We start from the raw sequence: 14,949 nt of genomic DNA on the forward strand, positions 1-14,949 counted from the left end.
AAAAAAAAAAAAAAAAAAAGACTAGCAAGGCTGGGTGTGGCAGCTGAACGCCTGTAATCCCAGAACTTTGGTAGACCAAGGTGGGCTTGAGCCCAGGAGTTTGAGTCAGCCTGGGGAGCAAATTCCCCATCTACAAAAAATTTTTAAAGTTAGCTGGGCATGGTGGTGTGCCTGTAGTCCCAGTTATTCAGGAGCCTGAGGTGGGAGGATCACTTGAGGCTTCAGTGAGCCATGAGTTGTGCTGCTGCACTGCAGCCTGAGCAACCAAGTGAGACCCTGTTTTTTTTTTGGTTTTTGGTTTGTTTTTTTGAGAGAGTCTCATTCTATCGCCCATGCTAGACCTTGTTTCTTTAAAAAAAAAAAAAAAAAAAAAGACTAGAAAATATGGTGTCCTGGAAATAAGCATATAGGAGAGTTTGACTTAGGACAGAGCATGTTAGATGAAGAGTGTGATAGTCTTGTATTGGCTTGTCATTGTAATACAGTGTCAGTCTTAGGGCACTCAAATAGTAATTTTTCTCGTTTTTTTTTTCATTTGAGATGGAGTTTCGCTCTTGCTTCCCAAGCTGGAGTGCAATGGAGTGCAACCTCCGCCTCCTGGGTTCAAGCGATTCTCCTGCCTCAGCCTCCCGAGTAGCTGGGATTACAGGCATGTGCTACCATGCCAGGTTAATTTTGTATTTTTAGTAGAGATGGGGTTTCTCCATGTTGGTCAGGCTGGTCTTGAACTCCCAACCTCAGGTGATCCACCCACTTGGGCCTCCCAAAGTGTTGGGATTACAGGTGTGAGCCACTGTGCCCAGCCATTTTTCTTGTTTTATTTTTTATTTTTTAATTTTTTTTATTTTGTTTTTGAGACGGAGTCTCGCTCTGTTGCCCAGGCTGGGGTGCAGTGGTTAGATCTCAGCTCACTGCAAGCTCCGCCTTCTGGGTTCACACCATTCTCCTGCCTCAGCCTCCCAAGTAGCTGGGACTATAGGCGCCCACCACCTTGCCTGGCTAGTTTTTTGTATTTTTAGTAGAGACGAGGTTTCACCGTGTTAGCCAGGATGGTCTCGATCTCCTGACCTCGTGATCCACCCGTCTCGGCCTCCCAAAGTGCTGGGATTACAGGCTTGAGCCACCGTGCCCGGCCTTTTTCTTGTTTTATAAATAATTCATGAATAGCCGGGCGCAGTGGCTCACACCTGTAATCCCAGCACTTTAGGAGGCTGAGGTGGGCAGATCACCAGAGGTCAGGAGTTCGAGACCAGCCTGACCAACATGGAGAAACCCCATCTTTACTACAAATACAAAAATTAGCTGGGCATGGTGGCACATGCCTGTAATCCCAGCTACTCAAGAGGCTGAGGCAGGAGAATCGCTTGAACCCGGGAGGCAGAGGTTGCAGTGAGCTGAGATAGCACCATTGCCTGGGCAACAAAAGTGAAATTCCTTCTCAAAAAAAAAAAAAAAAAGACTGCATGAATAAAATAGAACTTTTCATACATTCAGCAATATGGATGACTCTCAGAACATGCTATATGAAAGTCAGATGTAAAAAGATTATATATGGTTCAATTTATGTGAAAGTCTGGAACAAGCCAGACACAGTGTTGCGTGCCTGTAGACCCAGCTACTTGGGAGGCTGAGGCAGGAGGATTCCTTGAGGCCAAGAGTTTGAAGCTGTAGTGTGCTATGTTTATGCTTGTAAATAGCCACTATACTCCAGCCTGGGCAACATAGGAAGACCCCATCTCTACAAGAAAAAAAAGAAAAAAAATTCTGGATCAAGCAGAACTCACCTGTAGTGAGAGAAAGCAGATGTATGGTTACTTGGGGCAGAGGTGGAGGCTTAGATGGTGGGAAGAATGTTACAAGCTGAGGTAATAGCACTATAACCCTGAAATAGGAGTGAAATTGGGCTCTTTGAAGAACAGTGACTAAAGCTTAATGCAGGGAGGTGGGGATGAGTGGAAGAAACGGTCAGGAAGCAGCAGGCAGAAGCCAGATAATTGCAGGCCATAGTAGTACTTGGATTTAATTCAGGGTATTGTGGTAAGTCATTGGAAGTTGGAGAATGAATTGCGTCAGGTCAGACATGGAAGCGGGAAGCAAGGAGACTGGTAAAGAGACCATTGGAAGTAATCCAGGCAGTTGATGATGGTGGTCTGGATGAGGATAGGAGTGGTGAAGAGTTAGAGAAGTGATGTGAGTCAGGAAATACCTTGTAGTAGAGCTAATAGAAATTGTTGTGGGAGAGGGAGTAGAAAAGGAAGAATTTTTGTTTTTCTTTTTTTTGATACGGAGTTTCGCTCTTGTTGCCTGGAGTGCAATGGCGCGATCTCAGCTCCCCGCAACCTCTGCCTCCTGGGTTCAAGCGATTCTGCTGCCTCGGCCTCCTGAGTAGCTGGGATTACAGGCATGTGCCACCATGCCCGGCTAATTTTGTATTTTTAGTAGAGACGGGATTTCTCCATGTTGTTCAGGCTGGTCTCGAAGTCCCAACCTCAGGTGATCCTTCTGCCTCGGCCTCCCAAAGTGCTGGGATTACAGGTGTGAGCCATCGCGCCTGGCAGGAAAAGGAAGATTTTAAAGATGACTCCTAGGTTTTTGGTTTCTGAGGTGAAGGTAATGTTATTTTTTGAGGCAAGGAAAGTTTATATAAGAATGAGTTTGGGTGCTGGGTGCAGTGGCTCACGCCTGTCATCCCAGCACTTTGGGAGGCCAAGGCGAGCAGATCATGAATTCAGGAGATTGAGACCATCCTGGCTAACATGGTGAAACCCTGTCTCTACTAAAAATACAAAAAATTAGCTAGATGTGGTGGCGGGTGCCTGTAGTCCCAGCCATGCAGGATGCTGAGGCAGGAGAATGGTGTGAACCCAGGAGGCAGAGCTTGCAGTGAGCCAAGATCACACCACTGCACCCAGCCTGGGCGACAGAGCGAGACTCCCATCAAAAAAAAAAAAAAAAAAAAAAGAATGAGTTTGGGAGAAGAAACTGTTTTATGAGATAATTGCTTGGATTTCTATGTACGTCAGAAGAAATAGCCTTTTTCTAACTTTGGTTTTATTTTCTACCTTGACTGTCGAATTGACTGTTGTAGGTGGTGGTGCATTTTTTAATGCTTGTCCAGAGTTGACTCCTTGTTCCCTTTGTGCTAGGATGTCTCAATTGATTGAAAAAGAAACTGAAGAGTATCGTAAAGGGGATCCAGACCCATTTGATGATCGACATCCTGGTAAGACTTGTGGTCCTAAGTGTGGGTCTTTTTTTTCTCTTATTTTTCTTTTAAGACACTTTTATTAAAGCAAGAGTCTTTTTTTCTTTTTTAAAAAAGAAAAATTGCTTATGGGAATATTTTTGAGTTGCAATAGCATCTTCTGTGGTAAGTTTTAAGACCTTTTATTTGTTAAAATGTTGCTCAAGGTGGAACCGGTGAGGAAAAATAAATTTCTGGAAAAAATTGGAAATATTTTTGATATTTGCTGATCAAATATCACTTAACTAACCTAAAGGAACAAAAGTAGGTGTACTTTAGTTAACTCAATTGGTATGATGACAAAGAATTAAAAAGAAAAATGATCTTCCTTTCAGACTTTTTCCTTTTTGGAGACGGGTACTCACTCCGTTACCCAGGTTGCAGTGCAGTGGCATGATCATAGCTCACTGCAGCCTGGATCTCCTGGCTCAAACTATCCTCCCACTTCAAGCCTTTTGAGTAGCTGGTACTACAGGCGTGTACCATCATGCCTAGCTGATTTTTATTTTTTATTTGTAGAGATGGGGTCTTACTTTGCTGCCCAAGTTGGTCTCGAACTCCTGGACGCAAGCTATCCTCCTGCCTGGGCCTCCCAAAGTGCTGGGATTATAGGCTTGAGCCACTGTGCCCAGCCAACTTTTTTAAACCATAAAAGCAAAAGTTGTTCTTCTCTGTGCCTTCATCTTTCTAATAATAATTATCCTTTTAATAATTATCCTTTTACTGTTGGAGAAATATAGTTGAGAAAACATTCAGTGTCCTGCTTTTAGTTAGGAAGTTGGTATTTGGAACGTTGACGTTTATGCCTGCTTTGGTGTCTTGAGAACTAAAGTATGCCTTCTCGTGTTAATTTGGTTTTATTTTGGGCTTATTTATTTATTTATTTTTTGAGATGGTGCCTTGCTCTGTCGCCCGGCCTGGAGTGCAGTGGCACGATCTTGGCTCACTGCAACCACCGCTTCTTGGGTTCAAGCAATTTTTGTGCTTCAGTGTCCCAAGTAGCTGGGATTACAAGCATGCGCCACCACAGTCGGCTAATTTTTGCATTTTTAATAGAGAAGGGGTTTCACCATGTTGGCCAAGCTGGTCTTGAACTCCTGACCTCAAGTGATCTACCCGCCTTCGCCTCCCAAAGTGCTGGGATTACAGGTGTAAGCCACTGAGCCTGACCAATTTTGGGCTAATTTAAAATTAAGGCCATGACAGCACTTGCTTTGGTATGGAATTTGCTACTGTGGTACAAAATTATGAGGGACTTGGGACTGCCATTTTATGTTTACTATAAAGTAGATCACCAGTAGGCAAAGCTGAAGTCATGCATGGGCCCATAGTGCATATAAGCTCTATAGCCTGAAGCAGTCCTTTGTGGAGAGGAGTCTGAAATTTTGGCCTGGTGTGGTGGCTCACACCTGTAATCCCAGCATTTTGGGAGGCCGAGGCAGGAGGATCACCTGAGGTCAGGAGTTTCCCACCAGCCTGACCAACATGGAGAAACCCCGTCTCTACTAAATATACAAAATTGGCCAGGCATAGTGGTGCATGCCTGTAATCCCAGCTACTCAGGAGGCTGAGGCAGGAGAATTTCTTGAACCTGGGAGGCGGAGGTTGTGGTGAGCCGAGATCGCTCCATTGAACTCCAGCCTGGGCAACAAGAGCAAAACTCTGTCTCAAAAAAAAAAAAGGGCCGGGCGCGGTGGCTCAAGCCTGTAATCCCAGCACTTTGGGAGGCCGAGACGGGTGGATCACGAGGTCAGGAGATCGAGACCATCCTGATCTACACGGTGAAACCCCGTCTCTACTAAAAAAATACAAAAAACTAGCCGGGCGAGATGGCGGGCGCCTGTAGTCCCAGCTACTCGGGAGGCTGAGGCAGGAGAATGGTGTAAACCCGGGAGGCGGAGCTTGCAGTGAGCTGAGATCCAGCCACTGCACTCCAGCCTGGGCGACAGAGCAAGACTCCGTCTCAAAAAAAAAAAGAAAAAGAAAATTTGTGTGTGGAAAGAGAGTGTGAATGAGTGGGAGTTATAAAAATAAGAACATTGTATATTCACCTGAGTGTTCCAGGGTTTACTGCTATTTCTTATACTTTTATTCTCACATGTAAGCTAGGCATTTCAGATTGAGAGTCTAGTTGCTTATGTGATGTTATCTGGTGCTCTTGTCCTGGACATCCCTACTTGTGACTACAGAGGAATATTCACGATTTAACCCACATCTTCAGTAACTCAAATCAGAGCATGAAGAAGTAAGAAAGTGAATGTGAAATCAGAAATTAATTTAATGCATAGGATTATGAAAAGCATTAAAAGATAGATGATCATACTGAGTGTCATTGCCTGGAGATGGATTACATGGCAATGAGGAAGAAGAGAGAGACAGAGAAAGATATGCCATTTTTCAGTAGAGCTTAAAAAGCAATTTTTTCCTAACTCTTAATGTTAAGCAATATTTGTCAGTGGCATTATTTCTTTCATTAAAAATAAGGATTTCAGTTTCATGATTTATAAACAGCTAACATTAGGTAATGTATAATCTTTTTTTTGGTGGTGCTTTTCTCTAATGTTTCTTTTTGTGAATTACTTTGAGATACTAATTAACAGCTTGGTAAAAACATCAGCAGCTCACATCTTGTCTTCATCCTCTATTGTATGTTTTGACTAAATTTGCCTCTCTAAATGCTCTGAAAGGAAATGAAATAAAGTAGAGGTTTCTGCTTTAAAAGCAAACCAGGCCGTGCATAATGGCTTATGCCTATAATCCCAGCACTTTGGGAGACTGAGGCGGGCAGATCACCTGAGGTCAGGAGTTCGAGGCCAGCCTGGCCAACATGGTGAAACCCCGACTCTACTAAAAATACAAAAATTAGCCGGGCATGGTGGCGGGCACTTGTAATCCTAGCTACTTGGGAGGCTGAGGCAGGAGAATTGCTTGAATTTAGGAGGTGGAGGTTGCAGTGAGCCAAGATTGAGCCACTGTACTCCAGCCTTGGTGACAGAGCAAGATTCCGTCTCAAAACCCAACAACAACAAACCGTAATTCTCCCTTCCATCAACTAATTCTTCTATCATTAGGCTATGCATTGAGTTGATCCTAGGCCCCTGGCCTCCTTTCTTTCTACAAGAGCTAGGAAGTTAAGATGGCCAAGGTTACTGTATCTTTAGGGTTAGTGATTGCTTGGTGGAATTCACCCCCGTCACCTTGACCCAGGGTGTCCTTACATGTTTGAGGATGCATCTCTGTTGCTGTTGTCATTGTAGTGGAAGGAGAGGTTGGACTTGGAGCCTGTCTTCTCCAGGCCACCCATGGTTAGAAGCATGCTTCCTACCTTTTTATGGATGGGAAGTCAGAAGTTTTCTCTCTCTTAGGTTCCTTTATGATTCTTTTGTAGACCTTGTATACTCTTGGTAATGCTAGTCTGGATCTAGTGCTTGTTTAATTCAGCAGTGCTGTATAGGCAGTATGCTAGGAGATGGGAAGGCTAGAGAGCAGTGTCTCAGATTTTTACATTGTTATTTTTAAAGCATGTTTCTTTTTTTATTTTTTATTTTTTTCCAGATGGAGTCTTGCTCTGTCACCCAGGCTGGATTGCAGTGGTATAATCTTGGCTCACTGCAACCTCCACCTCCTAGGTTCAAGCAATTCTCCTGCCTCAGCCTCCTGAGTAGATGGGATTACAGGTGCCTGCCACTGCACCTGGCTAGTTTTTGTATTTTTAGTAGAGATGGGATTTCACCATGTTGGCCAGGCTGGTCTCAAACTCCTGACCTCGTGATCTGCCCACCTCGGCCTCCCAAAGTGCTGGGATTACAGACATGAGCCACCGCACCCAGCCTAAAGCATGTTTCTTATGTAATCTAATTTAGCACAATAATCTTTTGTTTCTGATTATTTTTGCTGGCATTTTATTAGTGCTTGTAACAACCCAGGTGCCTTTCCAGAGGTCTAAGTTGCTTGACTGGGGTGACTTACTCATTCCTTTGTTTGTTCCTCCCCTCTTCTCTTTGGTAGGTCGAGCTGATCCAGAGTGTATGCTGGGCCACTTGCTGAGAATACTCTTCAAGAATGATGATTTCATGAATGCAGTAGGTTTGCTTCTTACTTTTCTCCAGCAATTATCACCTGTAGATTTTGTATCTTTATTGTTTTTTCGTGAATAGTTTGCCTTCTCCTAAGGCCTTGACAAAGTTGGGAGTAGAGTTTTTTGCCAAAGTCCTGGTTGTGGCCATAATGCTTTCTCTTTGGTATGTACTTTGATATTGGTGAGGCCTCCCAAGGTATCTACGCTCATTCTTGGGCAAAATGATTTTGAATTTGAGAGTATAGGGGCCCTCTTGAGTTTTTGAATGGAAAAATAAGAGTGATGCATACAGCATGCTTCTGCACTGACACTGTGGTGTATGCATTGGGCATGCAGTGGGATAGAAAGGTGCTTTCTCTCTATCTTGAGGGGCATGTGAGGAGTAAATAAGAATATACATATTTTACTCAGCTCCTGAACATAGTAGTTGCTCAACAAGTTGTGGCTGATAGTTTTGTTTTTGGAGGTGGGATGGCATGGTGTTTGAGAACGTGGGCTTAGGGAGTCGATGTTTTGGATTTAAATCCAGCTTCATATTTCACTGACAGACTTAAGTCCCTTCAAGCTTTATTTTCTCCCTGCCTTTTTCTTTTCTTCCTTTTGAGACAGGGTCTGGCTCTGTCACTCAGGCTGGAATGCAATGGCACAGTCTTGGCTCACTGCAACCTGTGCCTTCCGGGCTCAGGCAATTCTCCTGCCTCAGCCTCCCAAGTAGCTGGGACCACAGGCACTTGCCAACCACACCTGGTTTATTTTTTTGTATGTTTAGTAGAGATGGGCTTTCACCATGTTGGCCAGGCTGATCTTGAACTCCTGACCTCAAGTGATGCACCCACCTTGGCCTCCCAAAGTGCTGGGATTACAGACGTGAAGCACTGCACCCCGCCACAGACTTATTTTTCTAGTCTATAAAATGGAGTTAATAGCATTTAAAACCTTTTTTGTAATCCTTGAGTGAAATTAAGCATGAAGGTGCTTGGCAGAGAGCCTGGCACATGATGAAGGCCAAATAGGTATTAGCTATTATTATCATTTATTTATTTACTTATTTATTTTTTGAGACAGAGTTTCACTTTTGTTACCCAGGCTGGAGTGCAGTGGCATGATCTCAGCTCACTGCAACCTCTGCCTCCCGGGTTTCAAGTGATTCTTCTGACTCAGCCTCCCGAGTAGCTGGGACTACAGGCATGCGCCAGCACGCTCGGCTAATTTTTGTATTTTTGGTAGAGACGGGGTTTCTCCATGTTGGTCAGGCTGTTCTCAAACTCCTGACCTTGGGTGATCCACCTGTCTTGGCCTACCAAAGTGCTGGGATTACAGGCATGAGCCACTGTACCCAGCCATTGTTAGCTATTATTATCTGTATTGTGTTGACTCCTAGATTTATTTCTGTATCACCAATGTGTCTTTCTTAGTTTCAGATCACTTCCAACTGCCTTCTAGACATTTCCTTCTGGGTATCTCCCATATACACCTTGAATTTTACGTGTCTAACCCCGTTTGCTCCATAATTTATTTCTGTTGTTCTCTAGCTCAGTAATGATGTCCTTGTCTAGTCAGCTAGAAAGCATCCTTTACGCCTCCAAACTCTCTTATACAGTGGATTTACAGATGTCATTATTCCCTTCACCTTAAACTTCACAAATCCTTCTAGTTCTGTTCTTGTCACCAGACCCCAGTTTAGCTAGACCACAGTTGAGCCAACCATTTCTCACTTGGTTTCTTCTTGTCTTGTCCTCCTCTAATTCATTCTTCACTTTATAGCCCAGAAATTGTGGTACCCTCTTGCTTAAAATCCATTAATGGCTTTCTTTTACCTTCAGGATAAATTTTAAGTTTCTTAGTTTGGTATAAAAACCAAATCTGTCTCTGAACTTTGTTCTCTGCAGTTTCAGTTCTTGCCTTCTGGCCCTCCTCTCCTCCAACGTTTCTTTAGATACTTCTTCTCGTCTTTTACATCCTGGCTTGGAATCCCTTCTTCTCTTAAGTCTTCTCTGATTCCTCTGCAGGGGCTGTGTGCCCTCCTAGGGGCTTCTGTAGCATCCTTTACTCATGGTATTACCTGTTTTCCCAAGTGTCACCTCTACTGAATCACACTTTTTTTTTTTTTTTTTTTTGAGACAGGATCTCACTCTGAGTGCATTAGTACGACCACTCACTGCAGCCTTGACCTTCCATGCTCAAGGATTCTCCTGCCTCAGCCTTCTGAGTAGCTGAGACCATAGGCATGTGCCACCATGCCTGGCTAAGTTTTTAATTTTTTTGTAGAGACAAGATTTCACTGGGTTGCCCAGGCTGGTCTTGCATTCTGGGCTCAAGTGATCCTCAGATTTTGGCCACCCAGTGAGCTGGGATTACAGGGATGAGCCACCACACCCAGCCTGGATAATCTTGGGATGGTGGGACTGTGTCAGTTATTTGCTGTTATAGGCCCAGCACAGAACATAGTTCCACTTAATGTTAGAGATTCAGTAAATAAGTGCCAAATGGAGATTTTATTAATACATATTATTATATGTATTAATTATATATATAATTTATTATAAAATCTGAGTTTTTCATTAACCATTGTCAAGAATATGGGGCTCATATTGCCCTGCTTATGCTTTTAAAAAAGTGTATATGCAGTGGTGTGGGGGCCAGATGTGATGGCTCATGCCTGTAATCCCAGCACTTTGGGAGGCTGAGGTGGGAGGATCACTTGAAGCCAAGAGTTAGAGGCTAGCTCGGGCAATGTAGTGAGGCCCCGTCTCTACTAAAAATTAAAAAATTAGCTGGACATGGTGGTGTGCACCTGTGGTCCCAGCTGCCTGGGAGGCTGAAACTGGGTATGACTTAAGACTGGGAACTTGAGACTGTAGTGAGCCGTGCTTGTGCCACTGCACTCCAGTCTAAGTGACAGAATGAGACTCTGTCCATAAAAAAAAAAAAATAAAGTATATATGGAAGTATGGAAGGGGATAGGTTTCTTTGTGGCATTCTTTTTTTGTTTTGTTTTTTTTTTGGAGACAGGGTCTCACTGTTGCCCAGGCTGGAGTGCAGTGGTGATTAGGGCTTACTGCAGCCTTGACTTCCTTGGCTCTGGGCATCCTGTCACCTTAGCCTCCCATGTAGCTGGGACTATAGGCATGGGCCGCCACCCTTGACTAATTTATGTATTTTTGGTAGAGATGGGGTTTTGCCATGTTGTCTAGGCTGGTTTCAAACTCCTGAGCTTAAGTGATCCTCCTGCCTTGTCTTCCCAAAGTGCTGGGATTACAAGTGTGCATCACTGGCGTCAGTGTTTGAACTTTAATTTCTATGATTGCTGAGTTGTTTTGGGGGGATTTGGCTTTAAAGCTGCAGTAGAAATTATGTATGATATCATCATGGCTCAGCAGGATCATAAGTGTTTATAATAATTAAAGGTTTTATTAGTAAAAGTTTAATTAGTTACATACAGTCTTCTTTCATACTCGTTAAGAAAGTAATGGGAATATGTTGAGGTTTTATTAGATGTCCTTAGTTTCACTGGGTTGAATTTTAGATGAACACTATTTCTTTTTTTCTTTACAGCTGGTGAATGCATACGTGATGACAAGCCGAGAGCCCCCTTTAAACACTGCAGCTTGCAGACTCCTACTAGACATCATGCCAGGGCTGGAAACTGCTGTTGTCTTTCAAGAAAAGGTACTTAGTGAAAAGTAAAGTCATAATTTTATTTTATAATTGAATTATGTTCTATTTGATTTGTGTTTGTGGTTAAAATCATTGTTACAGTTTTTGTTATTCATATAGTAATATATGTTATAAAAATCTAAGAGATCCTGACAGGCAATAATAAAATTATTTATTTTTTATTATCATTTTTAAAATTGAGATGGGGTCTTGCTGTATTGCCCAGTGAGCAACTGGGCTCGAGTGATCCTCCTACTTCAGCATTTCAGATTGCTGGGATTATAGTCGTGAGCCTCTGCACCCAGCCAAAAATTTAAAAATAGTTATTTTGATGAATACTTGTTGCTTGGGTGCTACAGTATTTTTTTTTTTTTTTTTTTTTGAGATGGTGTCTTGCTTTGTCACCCGTGCTGGAGTTCTGTGGTGCAATTTCGGCTCGCTACAACCTCTGCCTCCTGGGCTCAAGCGATTCTCCTGCCTCAGCCTGCCAAGTAGCTGGGATTACAGGCGCCCACCACCATGACCAGTTAATTTTTGTAATTTTAGTAGAGATGAAATTTCACGATGTCGGTCAGGCTGGCTTCGAACTCCTAACCTCAGGTGATCCACTGCCTTGGCCTCCCAAAGTGCTGGGATTACAGGCGTGAGCCATCGCGCCCAGGCAATATTTTAAATTTTATTTTATTTACTTTTTTTTTCTTTTTTTGAGACTGAGTCTCGCTCTGCCGCCCAGGCTGGAATGCAGTGGTGCAGTCTCAGCTCACTGCAACTTCCTTCTGGGTTCAAGCAATTCTTGTGCCTCAGCCTCCTAGGTGCCTGGGATTACAGGTGTTTGCCACCATGCCTGGCTAATTTTTGTATTTTTGGTAGAGATAGCGTTTTACCATGTTGGCTAGGCTGGTCTCAAACTCCTGACCCAAGTGATCTCGTCACCCTCCTTGGCCTCCCAGAGTGCTGGGATTACAGGCGTGAGCTGCTGCACTTGGCTGTTACAGTATTTTTTTAAATCTTGAGATTATATGTTGTGTGGGTTTTTTTTTTTTTCTTTTTTTGAGACAGAGTCTTGCTCTTGTCGCCCAGGCTAGAGTGCAGTGGTGTGATCTTGGCACACTGCAACTTCCGCCTCCCGGGTTCAGATGATTCTTTTGCCTCAGCCTACCGAGTAGCTGAGACTCCAGGCTTGTGCCACCATGCCTGGCAAATTTTTGTATTTTTAGTAGAGACGGGGTTTCACTATATTGGTCAGGCTGGTCTTGAACTCCTGACCTTGTGATCCACCCGCCTCAGCATCCCAAAGTGCTGGGATTACAAGTATGAGCCACCGCACCCAGAGTTTTTTTTGAGATGGGGTCTCTGTTGCCCAGGTTGGAGTAAAGTGGTGAGATCACCATGGCTCACTGCAGCCTTGACCTCTTGGGCTGAAGCTGTTCTCCCACCTCAGCCGCCTGAGTAGCTGGGAGTACAGGCATGTGCCACCATGCCCAGCTAATTTTTAAATTTTTTTGTAGAGATGAGGTCTCACTATGTTGACAGGCTAGTCTCGAACTTCTGGGCTAAAACCATCTTCCTGCCTTGGCCTCCCAAAGTGCTGGGATTACAGACGTGGGACACCATGCCTGGCTCATGTGTTTCTGGAATGGATTTATGATCTCAGTCAAACTCTTACTCTTGATGAACGATCTTCCCAGTGATGAAGAGCTTTGTATTTGAGGTAGCCTTTTCTACATGGTATTTAGTATTCGTGTAGCTAATATTAGAAGATCTCTTTTGTGCTGTGTTTGTTGTAGGGGCTTGGAATATTTTGTTAGCAACATGAGAGCTTTACATTCATGTAGGTGTTTGGGGGTGGGCAAACAAACAAACTGATAATTTGAAATAAGAGTAAGTGTTAGGAAGACAAGCAAATGTTAAATTGATAGTGACTATGCACATATACTTCAGCTATCAAAAATTAGGGACTGGGTTGGCCGGGCATGGTGGCTCACGCCTGTAATCCCAGCAATATGGGAGGCCAAGGTGGGTGGATCACGAGGTCAGGAGATTGAGACCATCCTGGCTAACATGGTGAAACCCCGTCTCTACTAAAAATACAAAAAATTAGCCGGGCGTGGTGGTGGGCTCCTGTAGTCCCAGCTACTTGGGAGCATGAGGCAGGAGAATGGTGTGAACCTGGGAGGTGGAGCTTGTGGTGAGCCGTGATTGTGCCACTGCGCTCCAGCCTGGGCGACAGAGTGAGATTCCATCTCCAAAAAAAAAAAAAAAATTAGGGACTGGGCATGGTGGCTCACGCCTGTAATCCCAGCACTTTGGGAGGCCAAGGCGGGTAAATCACTTGAGGCTGGGAGTTTGAGACCAGTCTGGCCAACATGCCAAAACCCTGTCTGTACAAAAAAATACAAAAATTAGTTGGGTGTGGTGGGGTGCGCCTGTAGTCCCAGCTCCTTGGGAAGCTGAGGCATGAGAATCGCTTGAACCCAGGAGGTGGAAGTTGCAGTGAGATAAGATCATGCCACTACACTCCACCCTGGGCAACAGAGCGAGACTCCATCTCAAATAATAAAATAAAATAAAATAAATAAAATAAAATAAAATAAAATAAAAAAATAAGGCTAGGTGAGGTGACTCATATGTGTAATCCCAGGACTTTGTGAGGCTAGGGCAAGAGGATTGCTTGAGCCCAGTAGTTCAAGACCGGCCATATAGCCTTGGCAATACAGCAAGACCCTGTCTCTACAAAAATAAATCATTAGCTGGGCACAGTAGGTCATGCCTGTAGTCCCAGATATTTGGAATGCTGAGGCGGGAGGATCGCTTCAACTCAGGAAGTAGAGGCTGTGGCGACCCCTATTCATGCTACTGCACTCCAGCCCTGACAAGAGAGTGAGACAGAAAAAAAAATTAGTTGCTCAAGGTTTAGAAGTAATGTAAATATTTTGTTTTGTATCTTAGCTTTAAGAATTTGCTATGTGAATTGGATATGCCCCATGGCTTGTTTTTTTTTTTTTTTTTTTTTTTTTTTTTTGAGACGGAGTCTCGCTGTGTTGTGCAGACTGGAGTGCAGTGGCGCAGTCTCAGCTCACTGCAACCTCTCCCTCCCGGGTTCAAGCAATTCTCCTGCCTCAGCCTCCTGAGTAGCTGGGATTACAGGTGCGTGCCACCACGCCTGGCTAATTTCTGTATTTTTAGTAGAGACGGGGTTTCTCCGTGTTGGTCAGGCTGGTCTAAAATTCCCTACCTCAGGTGATCCACCTGCCTCAGCCTGCCAAAGTGCTGGGATTACAGGTGTGAGCCACTGCGCCTGGCCACTTGCTTTATTTTTAAAGCTATTAAAATTTTAATCTTCTTAAGCACTCTGGAAATCCTTTTTTTTTTTCTTTTCTTTTGAGATAGGTCTCATTCTGTTGCCCAGTCTGGAGTGCAGTGGTGCGATCACAGCTCACTGCAGCCTTGACCTCCTTGTCTCAAAACATTCTCCTGCCTCAGCCTCCCAAGTAGCTAGGACCATAGGCAAATGCCACCATGCCTGGCTAATTTTTAAAAAATTTTTTGTAGAGATGAGGTCTCCCTATGTTGCCCAGGCTGGTCTCACACTCTTGGGCTCAAGCAGTCCTACCGCCTCAACCTCCCAAAGTGCTGGGATTATAGGAATGAGTCACTGCACCCAGCCTGGAAGTCTTATCATAGTTAAGTGTATGACCCAAATGAAAGATCTGGATTCTTATTTAGCTTTTAAGAAAATTTGTTATTAACTGTTATTGCAGAATAATTGTGCCACATAAAGTATTTTAGAGAATAACATTGTGATTAATGTTATAATTTGCAGTATTTCTTATAGACTAATATCTCCAGTTAGCAACCCCTGTGTGAGACTAGAAGAATCTATATCTTTGTAAAACAATTTTGATATGGATTCTTTTGAAAATCAGGATAATAAGAGCATTTATGGCAATATATTTGTATACACAAGGTT

At 43.7% G+C, this 14,949-nt stretch overlaps 1 protein-coding gene across 4 annotated transcripts in view; it reads left to right on the forward strand.

The window, feature by feature from the left end:
• Positions 1–14,949, forward strand: part of DCAF1 (DDB1 and CUL4 associated factor 1) — a 102,806-nt gene that overhangs the window by 25,551 nt on the left and 62,306 nt on the right. For 3 of the 4 annotated variants that reach the window (XM_026448008.2, XM_026448009.2, XM_023195527.2), the window contains 3 exons: positions 3,147–3,223; positions 7,253–7,326; positions 10,878–10,991. In XM_026448008.2, the coding sequence (XP_026303793.1) occupies positions 3,147–3,223; positions 7,253–7,326; positions 10,878–10,991 (265 nt within the window). The remainder of the gene's footprint in view (positions 1–3,146; positions 3,224–7,252; positions 7,327–10,877; positions 10,992–14,949) is intronic. The other variant, XM_026448010.2, reaches the window with a different exon arrangement.

Source organism: Piliocolobus tephrosceles, chromosome 2 (genome assembly GCF_002776525.5).
Source record: "Piliocolobus tephrosceles isolate RC106 chromosome 2, ASM277652v3, whole genome shotgun sequence".
Lineage (NCBI taxonomy): Eukaryota > Metazoa > Chordata > Mammalia > Primates > Cercopithecidae > Piliocolobus > Piliocolobus tephrosceles.